The sequence below is a fragment of the Lathyrus oleraceus genome, chromosome 6, assembly GCF_024323335.1.
Source record: "Lathyrus oleraceus cultivar Zhongwan6 chromosome 6, CAAS_Psat_ZW6_1.0, whole genome shotgun sequence".
Taxonomy (NCBI): Eukaryota; Viridiplantae; Streptophyta; class Magnoliopsida; order Fabales; family Fabaceae; genus Lathyrus; species Lathyrus oleraceus.
This window is the reverse complement of record NC_066584.1, coordinates 287,605,426-287,623,313: the sequence shown is the minus strand read 5'-3', so window position 1 is coordinate 287,623,313 and position 17,888 is coordinate 287,605,426. Positions and strand designations below refer to the sequence as shown.

Sequence of the window (17,888 nt, the reverse complement as noted above, 5' to 3'; positions counted from 1 at the left end):
TGTTGCATCAGTTGCACAAACTAAGGCCATTTAAAACCTTCACTACCACTTGGCAGTTTAGAGTCTGAATTATGGGTTCTGGGTCTACCACGACCTCTGCGTCTTTCAGTCATGATCCTGAATGTCATACAAATAGGATTAAGTTGATCAGGCTCAATACTATGAATATAACACCAAGGACAATGATGACAACCCACATATGAGGCAGAAAGAAATACTTGTAATATTTCATGGCTAGGTCGAGGATACGACCTGCTCTGATACCAATTGTAACACCCATATATAATATATGTCTAGAATACATATTATACATAGTGTAAAAACTGGAACTGAAATACATAAGCGCCTAGCGACACGTTGTACATATACAAATACATGCCCAAAATAAATACAACATGGCACAAAATGTACACAAAAGTGCCCAAAATAAAACTACTGATCTAGATCATTAGACAATGATCCCAAAAATATCTACACAGCGGAAAGAAAAGTCATTCAGTCATCAGATAAGAAAGACATCACTCTATCTTGTCCTTACCCTTCACCTACTCATAACCATCTGAAAAATAATCAACAACATGGGGTGAGATAATAATCTCAGTGGGTTCCCTATCTTATGGGTCCACTCAGCTCTACAGGGTTTTCTAATCAATATTCAACTCATATCCAACTCAAGTCAACAAGGGAACTAAGACTTGAGCGATGGGGAAACTAACTCGTAATGTATGGCAACATGCACCTGAGTTCTCACAACTCAACCACGGTCATTATTCCGATCACGAAACATCAGTTCCCGAACGGACTTACATCTAAGCCAGGCCCGATTCATGCATGCTCGTATGATTCGACTTTCGTGGTGGATATCGGGTCCTCTATGAGGCTTAATCTCCAGTTCAAGCGACCGTCACCCGTATGGGAATCTAGCCCACTTAGGGTCTCTTTCATCGTATGGGAATCCAACCCATTTAGGTGTCCACCTTTCCCCCACGTCCGTCATAGTTGGGGCTCAAATCCAATTGAGGCTCGAATCATCGGTCTCACATTCCAATGCTTACTCATTTAAGCATACCATATAGAGATGTGCACCATCACAGAAATTACACATTCTGAATACATGATCGGTTTCACAAATCATCGGTTCCACGAACCATAACAAAATCCATCAATCACAGGTGACTTCATTCACCACAATACACAACAATAACATGGCATGTTCCATACAATGTGTCTCATTCTCAAACACAACAATCATTCATCCATGACCTCCACATAAGCGTCATACGAAATGAATACCGTATTCTCATATTATCTAGGTTATAAACCTAACTCATGACCTAATTTCAATCCTAGGTTAACTCACTAGATTTATCATGTAATTCTCACCATTAACATGTACTCAAAATAAGCATAGCATCACAAATGATTAATGGTTGGAAGAATGCATTTAGAAACACTTAAGAAATGGATTTTGATGTTTTGAACTTAAGTCAATCAATTGGTTGGGGAAGCCCAATCAATTCGTTCCTCTCATATTTGTTTTTCAAAATTTACTGAGGATCAATCGATTGGTCCTGCTAAAAAATTGCCATTGTTCATATACATAAAGTTTGTACAATCGATTGTAATGCAATGTCAATCGATTGGTTCTGTAAAAATCACATTTTTCTACAAAACAAAAGGTGGTGCAATCGATTGGTTGCAGGGACCAATCGATTGTTCCACAGATATTTTCACTTTTTCACTTCTCAGAACACCATTTTTCCCTGCTAAACCATTTCCAACCAAACCCACACTCCTTCTTCCAACACATCCATCTCACTACATACTCATATACACATGTATAACAAGGATTCCAAGTTCATAACCACAAGGATTTCAAGGTCATAAACACAACCACAATAAATCATGTAATCACAACAATCATGAAGAGCATATCAAGCACATGTTCATAAAAACAACAACATCAAGAGAAATATTCATCACATAACATGGATTATTCATGATTTATCTATGATTCTACAACCCTAATCTTCTAGAAACCTAGGGTTTCTAACTAGAACCCACCTCAAGAAATTAAAGAGGAGAAGTTGTGGAAGATGAGATGAGGATGAATATGATGGTGTTGGTTCCAAGCTTTTTCCATCTTCTTCTTCTTCTTCTTCTTCTCCACTAGCTTGTTTTCTCTTCTTCTACCTTTCCCTTGAGTTACTTCTTTCTTTCTATTCTTTCTGATACAAAGAGAAGACAATTGGCATGTGGTAGGTAGTAAGAGATAGTAGCATGTGGACCACTAACCATAATATTTGTTCTATCAGAGCTATTGACCCATTATTAGTGTTACCAAAATATCCCAATTAATAAAAGGTCAGTCCCAATTAATATTAATTAAGTCAACCTGAACTCACTATTTACTCGATTTATCCTAATCGGCAACTTTTAGAGCACATAGGAACTCAATTGACCTCAATTAATAGAAATTTAGGTATTTAAGGAAATACGGGGTATTACACCCTCGTTGCATTCCAAAACCTTTAATGTGTGCTATAGTACCAAATCTTGTGGCATATATTCTAAGTATTATTTCTTGATTTTCTTATTGAAATTCTGAATTGGTTATATACGTGTGGATTTTATGAACATTTGCAGCATCTAGAAAGTGTAAGATTCAGACACAGTTCGACCAAAGGCTTTATAGCTATGTGACTATAGAAGCTGAGCGAAGGTTTTGTTGACTAAACCTTATCTGTGTTTAAAATAGTTACATATTAATATAATCAATTATGTGCTCAAGTTTAAAGGTGCTTAAGATAAAAGTTGCATATTTCTATAGTTAAAATATTAATATGCTTATTTTTTGGGTCTGTTATATTAAAATTTTTACAATAAATTATTATTTTTATAAATAAAGCGATCTTATTCTTTATGAACGATTGATAATTAAATAGACTGAATAATGATTTTATCTTAGATAATGTAAAATAGTTTTTTTTTAAGTTCAAAATTTTAATTTGGTATTTATACATTTCTCTTTTATAATTTTATTTATCTGACTTTATGTCTCATTAGTTTTTTTTTATAATTTTATTTATTTGACTTAATCTCTCATTAGTTTTTTTAAACAATTTTGAAAACAAATTTAATATTTTCAGAAATAAAAGAAGACATTCGTAAAGCAGTATGGAACATTCTGATATCGTCATCAGTTAGTTTTCATCACTTTGAATTTGTTTTAAGTAACTAATAGAGGTTCAATGTCTAAACTTAGTGTATGACGGAAGCGGGTATACGTAATGTTTATTACACACAAAAACTATCATAAAAAAGCAACCATAATCTCAGCATAGATCATGAAAGATAGAGCATTATGTAAAATCGTAGCAACAAACAATATAAACTGCATTTGCCAGCTCTAATAAATCATTGTTCATCATAACTTGCATGTTATTCAGGTAAAAGAAAAAACATAGTATTTAAATGAGAAGAAAAAACAATACATTAACATAAAAAATTAATCAAGAGAAGAAAGAACAATAAAAGAAAAGACGGAGATGGCAAATTATGCATGTTATAATGTATCATTTAGTCCTTCAAACAATATCTGGATGGCTGATGATATTATGATAAAACACGTTCCTCTTCTGTGTCTCCAAATTGCTTATGATATTTTGGTTTCTCGGCTTTTCTACTTCGTCCTCAAGCCCCTTCGTGTGCCCCTCATTATTGCGCAGGTGTCGGTAAGTATTCATTCATCATATATATTTTTCTTTCTTTTGCAAGTAAATTTGAATCATCAATACACATGATAGTCAGTCACATTGAATTTTCAACATAAAAACATATAAAAGATCATACATTAAGACTGTCATAAAAATATATAAAAGTTCATAAATTAAGATTGCCATAAAAACATATAAAATTGCATACATTAAGATTGTGTTGCATAAATAAGAGATAAAAAATATAATAATTTTTGAACTTTATATAATGCAGGCTGATTTTACTCTGAGTCCAAGTCTCTTGGGAAATTTCGAATGGGTATTTTCCTTGTTTTATAGTCAATATGGAATCCTAGCCGTTGAAACCTTTGCAAACTTAGGAATAATTTACTATGTGTTCCTAAGTGGGTTAGAAATGAATTCAGACACCATCTTAAGATCAAGGAAGAAAGGTACAAGCATAGCAATTGCCGGCATTGTGACGCTAATGTTATTAGGTGTTGGATTTCTAGCTCTACAACAAAAACTTATAGATAAAAATGATGTTTTCGCACAAACACCAAAATAAAATCAAGGCGAAGCATATTTATTCTGGTGTTTAGCACTTTCTGTAATAGGTTTTCCTGTCCTTGCAAGAATCTTAGCTAATCTTAAACTTTTATATACAAAGCTTGGAAAAGATGCATTGATAACAACTATGTTAACTGATGCATATAGTTGGGTTATGTTCACCTTGTTGATTCCTTATTCGACTAGAGGTGGAAAGCCTTATCTCTCAGTAATCTCTACTTTAATGTTCATAGTTTTTTGCTTTGTTGTGGTGAGACTTATCCTTACTCCAATCATTGAACACATAACAAGTATGAACACGTGGCGAAAATCACACCTGTTGGACGTGTTGACTGGAGTGTTTATTTGTTCGTACATTACGAATTCTCTCGGTACACATCCTATTGTTGGAGCTTTTGTGTTTGGATTAATTTTTCCTCATGGAAAGTTTGCTGATATGGTTTTGGAATTTTCAGCCAATTTTTTTTTTGGGATTCTGCGTCCTATTTACTTTGCTGGATTTGGTTTTAGACTCAACTTTGCTTTCCTTTTGAAGCAAAAGAATGCAGGTTTAATGTTGTTGATTATGCTTTTGTTAGGCATACCTAAAGTTTTGAGCTATGTGATTGTCACTTTCTTCTTCGATGTGCCTTCTCGAGATGGAGTTGCCATTGGATTGCTTCTCAACACCAAGGGTATCATGGTTGGCATACTACCGAATGTTGCTTGGGACAAAAGGGTAATTTTAAACTACCAATTTTCTATTATGGCATGATTTAAATCAAACAGCCTTTTAACGACGTTACTCTTTTTTCTTTTTTCTTTGCAGATTTTGGATCCATATACTTTCATGGTTATGATGCTTGCTATTATAGTAATGACTATAATGGTTTTTCCCTTGATCAATGCAATATACAAACCAAAATTCCGGTTCATGCAATCGCAATTAAGGACCATGCAAAAATTGAGGTTTGACGTGGAGCTTCGAATCGTCGCTTGTGTTCATAATGTTAAACATGCCAATAACATGATCCATGTCATTGAAGCCACAAATGCTACTAGACTTTCATCTATACATGTCTTGAAGGTAGAGAAAAACAAGAAAAGGGGTTTGAATTATTTTGGAAAATAAAACGTTTTAAGAGTTTAGACACACACAGAGTAAAAAGAATTTGACATAGAATTTTATACTGGTTTGCTTGAAATTCAAAGCTACTCCAATCCACCCGACCAAGGTGATTTCGCCTTCAAAAAGGACTTAATCCACTAATCTTGAAAGATTACACAAACAACCATCTAAGAGAATAATCCCTTAGCCCTCTCAAGTATTCAGACTGCACAGAGTCACTTGAGGAAGTATCTTAGATAAGATTTATAATGCACAGTGCTTCTAACAACAAGCAAATATTACAGAAATATAAGAACAACAATTTTCACATAAGAGCAACAGCTCGTGAAAGAGTAAAAGAGGATGAATGAGATATTTGTATTCTTGTGTGTCTCAGGTGTAGTTCCTTGTGAGGCATTCCATACTTTATATAGGAGTTTGAGAGGACCGTTGGGTGATGACATGATCTTGGTCATTGAAGAATGATTATTGTCATTACTCTCCTTGTTTCTTTCTAAAACAATTTTGGGCGCGTCATAAGTTCCTTCTAGAAATAGTTTCTTTCTAAAAACAGATTTCTTCATAGTTACGCTTTCTGAGTTAGCGAATCCGTATTCAGAGTCTTGTTAGTCAATGTTCATCTTCAGAGGTTGCTTCTATCTGATTGAATCAGAGTTTCTCTTTAATCTTGACTTATTCAGATTTAGAGTATGGATTCATTCTTCTTTAACAGAGTTTCTGACTTCTTTTTGTTTTGCTGGTTCTTGCATTTTGATCAGAGTCAGAATCTTCTGGTCGCGTTTCCTCTGTGTAGCATCTAATCGTTGGATTCTTTATCTAATGTTTTATCTATCTGATTGTTTGATCAGAGTCCTACACACTTAATAAAATTTTCGTTAGGGCACCATTTTTGTTTCATCCTTTGTTATCATCAAAATCTTAGAGATACATTGTAGAACCAACTTTTTTCTTACAATCTCCCCGTTTTTGATGATGACAAAACAATACAGAGAAGAGATGAAACAGTACAAAAAAATCTCAGATCAGATAAGGAAAGGGACTCCCCCTGAGTTAGATTCTTAGATTAATCAGAAGTTCTTACCGGACCTTCCTTGGTTTAGTACTTTATCTACTTTCTTGCATATCTTTAGTCATTGGTTTAATAATTTTTATTAATCTTTGCAGTGCCTTGAGAGGTTTTAGTTATGTTTCCATCAGAGTTGTTTTAGTTCCCCCCCTTTTTGTCATAATCAAAAAGACAACAAAAAAAATTGATATTGATAAATCAGAGAAAAAGAGCAGGTACAGATAAGCAGCACAGAAGGCATAGATCAGAAAGCAAAAAAAACATCAAAAGGAAAAGCAACAAACAAATAGCCTAGGTGCCTAAGGGTTTGGGCGCGGAGGCATCCTTTGGAGCAGCTGAGATAACATGTTCTGAATGTTGTTGTTGATAGAATCTTGTTGATCCAGCCTAGCCCGAACCACTTGTTGCTCCTTTTGCAGTTCCTCCAGAATCTTCAAGACCAGAGGGACGAACCTAGAGTTGGAGTGCTCCCCCTGAGTCAGAGCATCATCTTTGGCCTTGGCAGCTTCCTCTGCAGCAATACGAGCTACTTCTTCAGCTTCAGCTTTAGCTTTTGCCTCATGTAATACCTCAAAATTTGCCCCCCCTCATGCATGCATTCATTTTTAGGTCATTTAACATTTCATATTGCATTTCATCATGTCAATCGGAATTAGATCCAAGAAACTTGAATATCATCCAAGACACTTTGTGGGTCCTATCTGGGTGATCAGTCAACACAAGGGAATGGCTTGAGATACTTCCAACATGTTCAAATGGGGTCTATTCATCAGTCAAAATGTTAATCTTGAAGGAGCAAAAGTTTGTTCATGAACTGTCATGCTCGCTAGGCGAAGCCCACGCGTTTCGAAAAAAAAAACAAAAAAAAATATGAAAAAAAAAGAAAAAAATAAAATAATAAATAAATAAAATATAACAGAAAAATCTTGGACTTGGACCTCTTTCTTTTGAGCCCACAAAGTCACAAAAATCAGGTTATAAATTCTAGACTTCCATCTCCCAAAAAACCCTGGGAAAAAGATAGTGAGAGAAGAGCTAACATAGTTCAGAGCAACCTCCAGAGACTGAAAGGAACTCATCTGCAAAGAGCCAATTCCATCTCATATAAACCCTCAGATTGCTTTGCAAACCCAACCGGGCAATTCAATTTCATTCGACCTCTCCAATCAGGTTTGCCCTATTTCCATTACTTCATGCTTTCAATTTGAATGCTCTGAATGTATGAGGTATTATCGTTAGGTTTTGCATGTGGGCACATGTTTTAGTATGTATGTCATGTCTTGATGTGTGGATCCTTGCCCCTGACTTTGAATTTTGATACCCTTTTGATGCATGTGTTTAACAAGAGGTTTAGGCCTCCTACACTTGGTTGCTTTTTGTGAGCTCTTATGTGAATTTTAATGGCATGATTCATGTGGTTACATTTTGATTTGGGGCAACTCTTGATTGCGCCCCATCTTGTCACTCTAACCTGTTTGTTGAGTTTTTTGTGAGGGCTCACATGACTCCTGAAAGGATAGCTTGCTTGGCATTCCACTTTATTTGTGGGATACCACCTGGAGGTTTATTCCGATTACCTGTGCTGACTTGCTTTCTTTGGTGGTGCCAACTTGAGAGATCTCTGGTTTTCTTGTGTCGTTAGTTGCTATTACTTCGGATCTTTATCCGTGTGGTACTTTTACATCTTTCCCGCATTTTACCGCTTTCTTAGCTGGAAGACCTCAATAGGAGGCAATGTTTTCTTTTGTTTGTTTACTTTTGTGCCCAAAGACCTCCATGCATAGGCAATTGACGGATAAAAGGGATTAGTAATCAATCCCCCATTATTCAGTGCGTCGTTCTTTAAGATCACACTACGTGTCGATGCTTCAGAACAAAAGCCCAAGATCTTTTGTCCGGTCAGTCAGTGGAGAGGGTTCCACCTTTCTGAATCCCCACTTTTTGTCATAAGCTCACCCTGGCCAGGGTTAAGAGCTATGAGATCTTATCCTCATTACCCTTTTGATCTGCTCACCCTGACGTTCAATGTCAGTGGTTAAGAGCCCATTTGATTACCTTTCCATGGCTTGTTTGTCGAGGTTGATATGACCCCTCTTGACTAAAGCCCTACCCATGTATGTTTGAGCCCCTATGTTGGCGCGTTTACTTTAAGATACATGTTTTGTATGGTGTGATCGTTTCCCCATAAGATTGCTAGGCTTTGTACAATCTCTCGTTTGCATGTCAATTAAGGTAGCATTGTTCCTTCGTCTAGGACTTCCTTTTTTGCATGAGCATTCCTAAAACACAAACAAACTCATTGATTTTTCTTCTCCTTTTTTGCATGACCCCCCTTTTAGTAAATAGTACATTAGATAAACCTACACCCTTTAGACAAGAACAACAAAAGTGGATCCCGTAGAGTACTACGGATGCGTAGGGGTGCTAATACCTTCCCTTCGCATAATCGGCTCCCGAACCCAAGATTTGGTTACGAGACCTTGTCTTTTCTTTTCCTCTTTTCAAGTTTACTTCGAGCGTTTCCTTTCCCTCCTTTGGGATAAATAACGCACGGTGGCGACTCTTCTGTCATCTCTTTTCTCGCCGATTGTTTTTTTCGCATTCCTTTTTTCAGGTTGCGACAGCTAGCGACTCTGCTGGGGACAATTCTTTTCCCTAGTGGGCCTTTCCTAGCGTTTATTTGTTTATTGTCTATTGTGTGTTATTTATTTATTGCTTTGCATAGTTATCTGCTTGCATTGCATCCTATGTGCGCTTTACTGTCTCATGCATACTGTGCTGGTTGTGCATCTGTTTCACTGTTGGGTGGGAATCACAAGAGGTAAAAGGCCCAATACACAGGCTATGAGTGAACTTTAGGACACCTAGGAATAGAGTGATTCATGGGAAGCGGGTGGTATGGCGCCACTTAGCGGAACATGGTATCACGAGCAGTTCAGATTCTGATGGGGTATTATCGTTGCATACACCTGGTATGCATATGATGATATTCTTGAAAGGATTGTTTATCCTGCGTTTCTCTTGACCTTACCCTGGCTTAGATTACACCCGTGAGTGGGGCGGGAATGAATCATTTACAGGTACTGATGGTGACTTGTTCTGTTGGTGACCGTGTTCTGATAGTGACTTTTGTTTGGTCCTTGTTGGTGACCGGTTGTTCTGAAGTATGGGTTCTAAATTGATGACTGTGTTCTATGGTTCCCGGTTCCAAAATTCATGCTGAAGTTCTGATCCTGTGCCTCGTGATATACAACCAACCCGGTTTTCTGGAGCAAAGTTTTGATCTCGTAGTACATTCTTCAGTTGGTTTCTCTTCAGACAATGCAACCCAACAGATATTCAAGCAGATACAGGAACCTTGATTTGCATCTCACTGCATTACATCACATCATTTGCATTCATATCATTTAACACATGTTTATCCATTTCTGTGGGGTTTATATCTTCTTCTTGATTCTAGTCGGGGTTTTTCTGGTACTTTTTAAAAGGGATATTTTATCTGATGAGAGACTGGAATCAAGGGGGTAGAATACCTTTGGAATTGATAAACATGTCATTGCATTTGCATATTCATTAGCATGTCTTGCATAACAGGTATTGCCGTAGTGTTCTCAGTTGTTTGGTGCTCCACTAGGATAGTTGACTCAGGCATTCACCGATATGGTACCCGAAGGAATCAACGGAGAAGATGGGGATAGTGATTGCGACATCGATAACTGGGTGCGTCCGAGGATCCCGGGTGAAGTCATCAACAATTGGTCTTCTGAGGAGATTGTCCAAGCCACTTTTCTGGAGGAGTATTTTTTCTTGTTTATTCATGCATATCCAAGTCTTACGTTCCGCCCAGGGCGTGATGACTCATTGTAGGGCTCATTTATGTGGATACTTGCATTTTTTATCATAAATAAAGGACGTCTTTTTGCATTCAAATGTTTTGCTCACTGTCTTTCTATTTTTTATAGTTTTCAAAATCAAAAAATGTATTTGGCAATATTTTGTCTAGTTTTCATTCCTTGTTCACACTCATAAGCACATACCATCACTCATGCGGATGCACATCACTGGATCCTATTGATAACGGTTCTGCTATGGCTCGCTTCGACTTTGAAAATCCAATCTTTCAAGCTGAAGAAGAGGGTGATGAAGACTGTGAACTCCCTGAAGAACTTACCAGGTTATTAAAACAGGAGGAAAGGGTCATTCAACCGCATCAAGAGTCTGTTGAAGTGATTAATCTCGGCACCGAGGACGCTAAGAGAGAAATCAAGATAGGGGCTGCTTTGGAAGATAATGTGAAGAAGGGGTTGATTGAATTGCTGCAAGAGTATGTCGACATCTTTGCTTGGTCTTATCAGGACATGCCAGGGCTTGACACAGATATTGTGGTACACCGTTTGCCTCTCAAAGAAGGTTGTCCTCCGGTCAAGCAGAAGCTCAGAAAAACAAGACCAGAGATGGCTGTCAAGAAAAAGGAAGAAGTGCAAAAAAAGTTGGATGCAGGGTTTCTAGCAGTCACAAATTATCCGCCATGGGTTACAAATATCGTTCCAGTACCTAAGAAGGATGGAAAGGTACGGATGTGTGTTGACTACCGGGATCTGAATAGAGCTAGTCCTAAAGATGATTTCCCGTTACCTCACATCGATGTTTTGGTGGATAACACAACTCAGTTCTCGGTATTCTCCTTCATGGATGGCTTTTCTGGCTATAATCAAATTAAGATGGCACCAGAAGACATGGAGAAGACAACATTCATAACCCCATGGGGCACCTTCTGCTACAAGGTGATGCCGTTTGGTCTGAAAAATGCCGGAGCAACATATATACGAGCGATGGTGACTCTTTTCCATGATATGATTCATCATGAAATCGAGGTTTATGTTGATGATATGATTGCCAAATCGTAGACGGAAGAAGAACATTTGGTGAATTTGCAGAAATTGTTTGAGCGTTTGAGAAAATTCAAGCTGAGGCTTAATCCGAACAAGTGTACTTTTGGGGTGAGATCTGGAAAATTACTGTGTTTTATTGTTAGTGAAAAAGGGATTGAGATGGATCCGGCCAAAGTGAAAGCGATACAGGAAATGCCTGAGCCAAGAACAGAGAAACAAGTCAGTGGTTTCTTAGGGAGGTTGAACTACATTGCAAGGTTCATCTCTCACCTAACAGTTGTCGCATTACGCGAAAAACCGGTGGGAAAACAAAACAACAGAGCCGCCACCGTGCGTTATTTATCCCAAAAGAGGGAAAGGAAACGCTCGAAGTAAACCTGGAAAAGACATGGTCTCGCGACCAGTGAGAGATGGGATCGGGAGTCGGTTATGCGAAGGGAAGGTATTAGCACCCCTACGCATCCGTCGTACTCGACGGGATCCACGCACAAAAGGAAGGATAAAGGTTGCTAAACGCTGCTCAAACATCAAACACTGGCTGAAAAGAGACACAGAAAACAAAAGAAACTAACTCGGCAGGATATCGCATCCTGGGCCTACGTAGTCTGTCAGGCACAGACATCAGAGTCGACGTAGTTCGGGACAGGGGAAAACGTGCTCGCTAGGATGTCGCATCCTATGCATACGTATCTTCTCGGACTAAAGAAGAATCAGAGCACTCGTAGCTCGGCTAACGCACGCCAAACAAAACCACACAGGAAACCGACTGCCAATCGCTGGACTTACGTCAGACTCCACACAAACAGGAAAACATGGAAACCGAATGCCAATCGTTGGACTTACATCAGACTCCGAACCAACAAACACACACAGGAAACCAACTGCCAATCGCTGGACTTACGTCAGACTCCAACAAGCAAACAAGACACAGGAAACCAACTGCCAATCGCTGGACTTACGTCAGACTCCCACCAGAAAAAGAGAAACAACTCACACAAGGGGTTGAAAAATAAAAAGGGCGCCCGAAGAGATCTGCTCATCTCCTGCCTACGTACCTCATCTGGTATGAGGATCAGGGCGACGTAGTTCCCCTACGCAGGGAAAGAACTTCTAACCTAACCAGAGACTGGGAAATGACAAACTAGAAGGGAGACTAACTCGAGCCTAATAGTTATCATGTAAATTCACCATGGTCCTAGGTTGAAGTTTATATCTAACTTGCACAGGTAGCAAGCTATCCTAAACAGCACAAGCAGTCATACAAACACAAGAGCAGGCACACACACTATATACAAACAGAGGGGCTAAAAAAAGGCTAGGCTTTAGTCAAGGGGTCATGTCAACCTCGACAAACAAGCCATTGTAACAGGGTGATGTTAGCTCTTAACCTTAACATTGAGAGTTAGGGTGAAGCAGATGAAATGGGAAGTGAAGATAAGACTTCACAGCTCTTATCCCTGGCCTGGGAGAGCTTGACTCAAATAGAAGGTGTGGGAGTTCAGAAAGCAGGAACTCTTCTATCCACATAAGACTGACTCAACATAGATCTTGGGTTAATATCCACAATGCATCAACACAAGGTGTGTGAGCAAAGGGATGACACACTGAGTAGCAGGAGATGGATTGCACATCTCTTTTATCTGCCCATTGCCTCATAGAGGTATTTTCCTGCTTGGCACAAAGATAAACAAACACAAGCATTGCCTCTTAAGGAGGACTTCAGACAGGTGCTTGCCCAAGTAACAGGACAGGTCTTCCAGACTACATGAAGTCAGTGAGTTATACCTCAAATGGTTAAGCAACCAAGCAAAGCAAAAGCAAGTTCAAAATGAACTTAAGCAACTAATGTACCTGAAAACAATCTAACTCAGTCAGTACACAACTCAAAAAGTCAAACAGACAGTTAAATGGTCAACAGTCAACAGACATTGTCAAACAAGCAAAGCAACCATGTGCAAGGCACAAGCTCAACTCAAATGAGCTAAAAGCCACCTACAAAACAAGTCAAGATTAGTCAACATCAACCAAACAAACCAACTTAAGCAATATGAACCAATCTCCTCAAGGCCATATGCTTCTTATCCTGAAAACAAAGCTCAAACATAAGCACCAACCACTAGGACAAGGCCTAGGGTCAAAGAGGGAGAAATAATTCAAACCAGAACATGAAAATTGACATGAATCAACTTCAATCAATTAAGAACATCATCCAAAAGGTCTCATGTCAATAGCATCAACCAAATTCATTTCACAAATCAAATAAGGCAAGGCATGCAAGTTCAAAGCTCATTGAAGCAACAAAATGAACAAATCCACATTAATTCCAAAATGATTCAATAAATCTCAAGAAAACTCATGGCTAAACAGAACACACAACATGATTAACATACCAAAAATCAAGGCATTTGGACAAGTTTAAGCATGGCAATCAAATTCATCAAGTCAAGGCAACCAAAATAAGCTCAAGTAGGACACAATTTGATACATCAACTTAGCACAAGCATAAACAGAATTGACAAAGGATAAAGACCTCAAACCAAAGCCATAATAAACTTAAATATGTCTAGAATCAATGTGCCAAATTTTACATTCATAGGATACACAACCAGCATTTCACAAAGCATGAAAGTTCATGACTATTCAAAAGTGCACAAATGATCATCCAGCAAGCAAAATCCCAAACAAATCAGAAATGATTCCCAAAATTCCACAAACATTCATGAGCAATTCTAACATCCAGAAGAAACGACATGCAAAAAATCACATCATTTGGCATTCATTTGGCAAGGCAAAGAAAATCATCAATTGAGCAAGCAATGGTGTGACACACATTGTCACACCTACATTAACATGAGCATATCTCAGCAACCATAAATGCTAAAAATTCAAACTCAACACTAAAATGTCCAGCAAGATGTCTAGTTTAAGCATACCAAATTTCAAAATCATTGGATTAAAATTCATCACTTCACAAAACATATAGCAAGCAAGGTACAAGATAGCACATGTATACACAAACCCTAAGCCAAAACATTTTTCAACCGTGCACAATTTCTAGAAAAATAGCCAAAAAATACTAGACATGATGAGGAGAACAATGCAAAAATTCCCAGGTCATTTGGATCATTAATCATTTATTTATGAATTTTTGAAGTGAAGAAAAAATAAAAAAAACATGATGAAGCATGTATGAATATGAATGAGAAATGGAAATAAAATGCAAATGGCCTATTTGGAAATGTCCTCGGCCAGAATCGAACGGTGTGTACATTTGAATGAAGCGCGCTGGCTGCCAAAACGCAGCGCTTCATTAATCTATGTGGCAATGGCAAGCGCTCCGAACCAATCATAATGCCGAGCCAGGAACAGCGTGGACCAATGCATGTCCATTAACATAAAAATACATGCAAAACGCGCTAGGAGTGGATCAAACTGGTTCTGGAAAACGAAAACCTAGCAGCTTCATACACCTTCATCGTGTTCATACACTCAAGAACACAAATGTCCAGAAATTCAAAACAAGTACACCATTGGATAGATCTTCCAACGTACATCATGGATCAAAGCTCAATTTAACCTAATTCCACATGTATCAAAAGATTCGAAGCCAAGAACATTCACATGCCAAACTTAAAATCAACATAACTAATTCATTTCTTCATGGAATTTCATGGAACAAAGCTCAGTGTACTCAGCGTTGAAAGATCTATCACAAGCATATAACAATTTCATGAATCACGAGAGTCGAATTCTGACCTTAATGGAGATGCAGAAGTGAAACAGATTGATTCAAGCCTTGCTAAGCACAAACAGATCTTCCTAAGCTCTTGGATGATTGAATGGATGAATGCTCGACGCTTAACCTTGCACGATTTGGCCAGAAACTCCAACTGCCATGGATGAGTGTGAGTTTCAACAGTCCTCAAATCTGCATGAAATCCTTCGAATCTTGCTTCCAAAATGCTCTTCAATGCTTGTGGATGAAGGATTAACCAAGAATAAGGCAATGTTTTTGAAGAAATTTGCAGAAAAATTTGAGAGCACAATGCGAAGAAAATTGTGAAATGGATCTAGATCTGAGAATTATGAGGTGTTAATCCAATTTTCTGTTAAGCTTTAGCTTATATATGATGTACTAATCATGTTTGTTAATCACAATTAAGCAATGCAAGTGTAATTAGTGAAAACCAAGTGTGATGCAAAATTTGCCAATGCACCTCATGCATGGAATGCCAATGCTACAGTGCACGAAATCTGAGTTTAATTCATTTGAAATGCTATTTTGGAGCCAAAGCAAGTGTTGCCATGTGAAAACAATGAGCCAAATTCATATTATAACTTTCCCTCCAAAATTCAAATGAAAAGTCAAATATTTTTGTGATCAAAATTCATGGCTTATGATGCATGAATTGGATAGTACATGTTAAGAGATGAATGTACAAAAAAGAACCACTCCATTTGGCCTTATGGTTTAAAAGTTATGCATGCTTGAAGTTCAAATTCATTTGGCCATGATTGATCCATACCTTTTCAACCATACATGAGAAATTCATGTTCTTGGACTTTTTGGAAAGGGGAGAGCAAGGTATTCAACTTTCATGTTGGACAAAATTTCATTTGAAGCTTGCTTGATGATGTAATCTTGAGGAGAAAACCTTTCCATTTTTGGCAATTTCAAATTACAGGTCACTTACTATTTTTGGAAAGCTTTGATCTGACCTCAAATTCTTCAATGTTGATGTTTGAAATGTCAAATGAGACTTGTATGGACATGAATGAGGCATCTCTAACCATCTCCCATCTTCAAATCCATGGTTGAGTTGACATTTGACTTCTGGTTGACTTTCTAGGGTTTCAGATGAATTGCATTGACTGATGATCTCTGAACATCCAACCTTTGGCCAAACCACTTCAAAATGATCCTTAAGTCACATGAACTCAATGAACCAACCCTAGGGCTTTGCTTCCATAGGAAATGCACTTGCTTGCTTGCACAACTAGATCTCCTAACCAGTCTTGACTGATGACTTGCACTAGGCAATGGACAATGCAATGCTATGCAGTGGACAATGCAATGCTAATGACCTAAACATGAAAATGTATATACAAAATGGGAGGTGCAAATTTGAGGTGCTACAGCTGCCCCTATTCAATCAACTGGGAACCCGAATGGATGAGAGCAATGGCTGTCAGACCTTCAGGGTAAACAGGGATTGAATACAACGAACCGTAGAAATTTGCACACTGCGGGGATCCAAGAAAAGAAAGTTCACCAATGGCAACTTCAACTGGGATCTGATATTTATTACTGGGGATTTTGATTTTTTTCTCAGAAAAAGGAAACACATCCAGACATCGAAGGACGATGAATGGGAATAGAAATCACAACTAGACGTCAACGGACGACCAGGAAAAACTCGACGTTTACCAAAACCAACGGAGAGGTAACCAGACATCAAAGGATGAATGGGAAGAAAGAAATACATCTAGATGTCAACGGACAACTAGGAAAAACTCGACGTTTATCGAAACCAACGGAGAGGTGAACAGACATCAACGGATGACTGTAGGGATGGAATACATCTAGATGTCAACGGACAACTAGGAAAAACTCGACGTTTATCGAAACCGACGGAGAGGTGAACAGACATCAACGGATGACTGTAGGGAAAGGCAACCATACGTCAACGGACGAATGGGAAAAAATCAACGTTTATCGAAACCAACGGAGAGGTAACCAGACATTAATGAATGACTGGAAAGACTCGACCAGACGCCAACGGACGAAAGGGAGAAGCTCGACGTTTATCGACACCAACGGAGAAGGAGAAGCTCGACGTTTATCGACACCAACGGAGAAGGAGACCAGACATCAAAGGATGAATGGGAAAGACTCGACCAGACGCCAACGGACGAAAGGGAGAAGCTCGACGTTTATCGACACCAACGGAGAAGGAGAAGCTCGACGTTTATCGACACCAACGGAGAAGGAGACCAGACATCAAAGGATGAATGGGAAAGACTCGACCAGATGCCAACGGACGAAAGGGAGAAGCTCGACGTTTATCGACACCAACGGAGAAGGAGAAGCTCGACGTTTATCGACACCAATGGAGAAGGAGAAGCTCGACGTTTATCGACACCAACGGAGAAGGAGAAACTCGACGTTTATCGACACCAACGGAGAAGGAGACCAGACATCAAAGGATGAATGGGAAAGACTCGACCAGACGCCAACGGACGAAAGGGAGAAGCTCGACGTTTATCGACACCAACGGAGAAGGAGAAGCTCGACGTTTATCGACACCAACGGAGAAGGAGAAACTCGACGTTTACCGACACCAACGGAGAAGGAGAATACTTCACTGGGGAAGGAATACAACTATACGTCAACGGACGCATAGGAAAAACTCAACGTTTATCGAAACCAACGGAGAGGTAGCTCACTGGGGATCAAGGTCACGATAGGGAGCAGACAGGAAGGAACACCAAGGATACCGGGTTGTAGGCATGAAACAGGTGACCGACCAAAGCGT

The 17,888-nt window shown here is 38.7% G+C and overlaps 1 protein-coding gene across 1 annotated transcript; it reads left to right on the top strand.

Annotated features, from left to right (window-relative positions):
- The first annotated feature begins 3,548 nt into the window (after window positions 1–3,548).
- Window positions 3,549–6,576, top strand: LOC127095223 (cation/H(+) antiporter 15). Its single transcript, XM_051033942.1, has 5 exons — window positions 3,549–3,734; window positions 3,991–4,168; window positions 4,334–5,004; window positions 5,095–5,352; window positions 6,559–6,576. The coding sequence occupies exons 1-5, from the start codon at window positions 3,549–3,551 to the stop codon at window positions 6,574–6,576; spliced, it is 1,311 nt and encodes a 436-aa protein (XP_050889899.1).
- The last annotated feature ends 11,312 nt before the right edge of the window (window positions 6,577–17,888 follow it).